Below are 4,584 nucleotides of genomic sequence, written 5' to 3' on the forward strand. Positions count from 1 at the left end.
TGGACTCACACTTCTTTCCCTCTGCAGGTAAATAAGTACTAAGTTATAGCACGGCATGGCAGAGGTGCACACAGATGGCTAGACACCATGCCAACAGTGGACTGAGGATGACTTACAAGAAAGACACAGTTGGCCAGTGAGATAACTCAGCAGTCCGAAGTGCCTTCTTAGGCAAGCTCAGGCAGGCACAGGGGTTTGATCCCTGGCATCACATGCCATGCCAGGCCTGCCCTCAGGGAGGGCTGAGCAGGCCAGAGGAAAGAAAGAAAGAAAGAAAGAAAGAAAGAAAGAAAGAAAGAAAGAAAGAAAGAAAGAAAGAAAGAAAGAAGAAAGAAGAGAAAAGAAAGAAAGAGAGGGAGAAAAAAGGAAAGTCACAAAGATTAGAGGAGCCAGAATCTAGTTCTAAGGAAGACTTCATAATTATCAGACCCAATGCCTGAGTGAACAATTACAAACAAAATAGGCAACTTAATATTTGAGGAAGATAATGCCATGGAACAAAGCACCTCCAAACTCAGTGGTTACTTTTTCATGTATCTGTTAGGTCATTTGGGACTTGGTTCTGCTTGGCTAAGCTGTGCTCACTTGTGTAAACTGGATGCAAACTTAGAACCTCAGGGACTGGACTGAGGAGCAGAAATTAGCCAGGATGTGTGATTCTCCTGGCAAGGAACAGGAAGACAATAGAGGAGCAAAAGGAGGTGATGGTTCTGCTCAGAGCTTACACCTGGCATTCCCTTCCTGAAAGAAATGGAGTCAGTGGGTTAGGGACCTGGTTAACAAGAGCAGAAAGCAAGAACTGTGACTAAACGAACTGTCCTTACACAACAGTTGATAAGAGAAGCTTAATGTTTTAGGATATCAAGAAGCAAACAAGAGGGTACCAGAAGGCTCTAACTGGCAGAGGCCTCTTTTATGTGGGGGGCCCACTCATATGGATGACTTGATGCAGACACAGGATGCTACGACCCAGGCTCTAAGGTGTGGACCATGCCTCTGGGAATGGTGGTCAGTCGAGCACGGCGCCTGCACTTCCGGCAAGCTCAACTCGCGGTGATGGAGCTCAAGTTTATACCTTTTGGCATTCAACGCTCTTCTCATCTTAATTGGAGATTGATGCAGTTCTTCTCTGGCTGGTTGCACAAATAAAATTTTACCAGCTGGGCCACAATTAAATTTAATTTCAATTTAATTGGATACTTTAACAGCAAAACTTGTTCAACTTACTTATAAAAGTGTTCAGTGATTCTAATTTAGTCCATGTTATTGTCACACCTCTTTCCTAAATTTATAGTTTGTAGTTTGCAATTTCATCAGTAACGCCTCACCAGGATTGTAATATAAATGTTCCCAACTACGTAAGGGATGCCAGTCTCTTGGGCCCCCCCGACATAAAAATCCCAAGTCATGTGTATCATCTCTCGTGAGGCACCCGGGGCAGGTGGGCTCGCCTGAGCCAGGACCCTCGCTTCCTTCTCTTGTCTCCTTTGGCTACCCCATGGCACTTACTACCTCTCGCCTGGATAACCAGGAGCCTACTCAGTCACTACAGTATGCTTAGTCACTACATTACATGGTTGTTTTCTTTTAACTTTCATTTTGACATAATTTCAGATTTATAGAAAAGTTTTGAGAAAAATGCAGTGAAATCTAGAGCACATATACCCAGAGTCCCCTCCTGTTAATATTTTGTCACATGTGCTTTTTCATTCTCCTATTCACACAAACACATGCATGTGCATGTATCTCTTGCATATCTAATATACATACATACATACATATGTAGATGCATACACATATCTCTATTTCTGAACCATTGCATAGTTGGAAACATGATGCCTTTCAATCCTAAATGCTTTAGCATACATTTCCCTTAAACAAGAACATCATCATCATGCATAACCACAGTGCATTCATATTTTTAATCTAAAGTCTTATGCAGATTTTGCCATATCCCAAGAATATACTTATAGCTAAAAATTCAAACCACATGTTGTGTTCCGTTGTCATGTATGTTTAATTTGCCTAGTAACAGTTTCTCAGTCTTTCGTAGGTAAAAATGTCTTAAGTATTTTCATTCCCACTTTAAGGAGCATAGGCCAGCTATGTATAGAGTGCTCCTCACTCGGGTTTATTGTGAATAACACTACTATTTTAAAAGCTCAGTTCTGGCTAAGAAAATGTAGTAACTTCAATTGCTACTTAATGTCCCCAGCAAAGTTCTGGGCTTAATTTCTGACCTTACCTCTCTCTCCAACTAACTTCTTTTTTTTTTTTTTTTTTAGTTTAATGTAACACAAGTAGAAATTAATAAAGAAAATGTTAAAAACCACTCTTCCTATTCTATAAAGAATAAAACAAATTTTCATAAGAAAATTAGAGAAAAATAATGGGCAACATGCTGTGAGCCATGATCTTAAAAGAATGGCTAAAAAGTTACTTAAACTGTAAGACAAGAAAAAAAGACTCTCCCTTACAAAAACAGAACAAAGGGAGAAACTATAAATAGAAAGCTATTAGTATAATAAAAGTCTTACAATATTCTTGAAAAATATTTAGAAATGCTTTTGAAATAGATAATCTGGGGAAGTGTTGAAACTTGTGTCTACTCCCTGTATACCTATCTCCTATTTTGCTCCTTAACCTTTTGTGCCCCAGCTGGACTGGGCTCCCCAGTCCCGTCATCTCCGGCTCTTCCTAGACATTCTCTCGCCTCGGGTCACTCTTCATTTTCATTCCACCAACTGGCACTCTGCATCCTCTAGGACTATTACAAATTCCACCTAAAATTTCTCACTTTTTTCCCAGATGTGGACTCATCCTCTGCTTTTACAGAACCCCACTTGGCTTTAATTCATGTCTGATTGGCATCAAAATTAGAATGGATTATGACACAGTACCCTAAGAAAACTTTAAAAAGGGGAGCAGCAATCATTAATAGTTCAATTCCCTTAATTAGAAGAAATGACAACAAGCTCATTCTTTCTTGTGATAAGAGTATAAGGCTGAAAGCTCTGGTAAGTAACAAAGGCGTCTCCAGTCGTGACCCGCGTCCTGCAGGGTCAACCCCACATAGAGCAACTTCCTAGGGCTACTGCAGAGCTATTTCAAACATCATTCTGAACAAGGCCTGTGAATAGAAGTGGAGGGCCAGGTCACATTCTGCTTTAAGAGGTAATAAACACAGCTGAGTTTAAAAATAAAAAAAATAAATAAAAAATTATGAACTGCTTGTTACTAAGGACACGCTGAATCTTAACCTCCAAAGCCCTCCATTCCCAACACTAGGTGCCACGGATCTCCTACCTGCAGGCTCAGCTTTGCCCCATCTTTGGTTCAGTTAGGCTATCAGGTGGTTTATCCCATGCCACTCAATGGCAAGTCCAGCTATAACTTGGCAGCCCATCTATGACTTGGTATGGCATTTCTCCTCTGTTCCAGCATTCCTAAAACCCAGTGCCCACATGATATACAGCTTCCAGGAACCACATCTAGTTTTGACTGTTTGTCTGTACTATAGTAGACTCATCTCTGTTATATTTTGGAGCTCTTTTACCTTTAAGCCCTGGCTCAGCTCTACTATATCTTCCCCCAAGAATCAGAGTCCTGACCATGGATTTGAGTAGTAACGGGCCCTACTAGGTCATGGACTGGTTTCATCATGATGAATTTCCTTCTTGATTTCCAAATATCTGCCCCTGTACCCCATATATTTCTCCTCACTCATCTTTTTATTAAATAAACATATAGTATATTATCTTTATTCTCCGATTCCCTCAGTTGACTACTTGCTTGTTGTCTATTGCCTTAATTTGTAGATACTGCTGCTACTATTGCATGGGGTTCCGCTCAGCACCGATGCATTTATCTGTCTTCTGATGCATACCCTTCCTTTTAGCAGGTTTACTTTTATATGAGTCCTTTCCAAGTCACCTAACCTGCCATTCTTCACCGTAAGTAGCCAAACTACCTCTCATTACCACAAAGTGGTAGCTAATTAAACAACCATATGTGTGGACTGCGGATTGCTGGATCAGTGTCAATTTGTCAGATCTCTAAAGAATGCTGAAGGGCTTTAGACTTTGCACTGTTCAGTTCTATTCAAATCAAAGACAAGAAGGAAATTAGAGAAAAGGTCTTCATCTAATTTTTAGATGATCTGCCATTCAGAAAAAGAGCAATACGCTCTGATAATTTGAGAGTATTTTAAGCCCACTATGAAAGGATCAAACATTAAAATGAATGCATGCATTGGTTTTAGGCCTAACTTCTCAGGTAGAGTGAAGGCAAAATGATTTAATTTATTATAGCAACTTACATTCAACCCTCCAGCAGTGCCAAACTGCAAGTAGCTCCTGTTGACACCAGGCTGTTTTTCTTTTGTCTGGCTTTATTTGCTTTTTCTCTCTCTTCTAGAAAATCCTCCCCTGCTCTTTTATCTGCTTAACTGTCCCTCAGGTTTGTTACTCAGGCAGTCCCTCCTAAGAGCTTTATTGAACAAGACACCCTGTGCTCTCTGTTCCTGCTCTGTGACCCTACATGACTATCCTCCTTGTGCTGCATTCATAATGTAGAAAGTGGAAG

General features: G+C 40.4%; 1 protein-coding gene across 1 annotated transcript in view; it reads right to left on the minus strand.

Annotated features, from left to right (window-relative positions):
• The window catches only part of LOC101571951 (transmembrane and coiled-coil domain-containing protein 5B), a 56,529-nt gene extending 52,159 nt beyond the window's left edge, over nt 1-4,370 (minus strand). The window contains exon 1 of the mRNA XM_023703241.1: nt 4,319-4,370. Within this exon, the coding sequence (XP_023559009.1) occupies nt 4,319-4,320 (2 nt within the window). The 5' untranslated portion in view covers nt 4,321-4,370. The remainder of the gene's footprint in view (nt 1-4,318) is intronic.
• Nucleotides 4,371-4,584: the final 214 nt, after the last annotated feature.

The sequence above is a fragment of the Octodon degus genome, unplaced genomic scaffold, assembly GCF_000260255.1.
Source record: "Octodon degus isolate 3935 unplaced genomic scaffold, OctDeg1.0 scaffold00166, whole genome shotgun sequence".
Lineage (NCBI taxonomy): Eukaryota > Metazoa > Chordata > Mammalia > Rodentia > Octodontidae > Octodon > Octodon degus.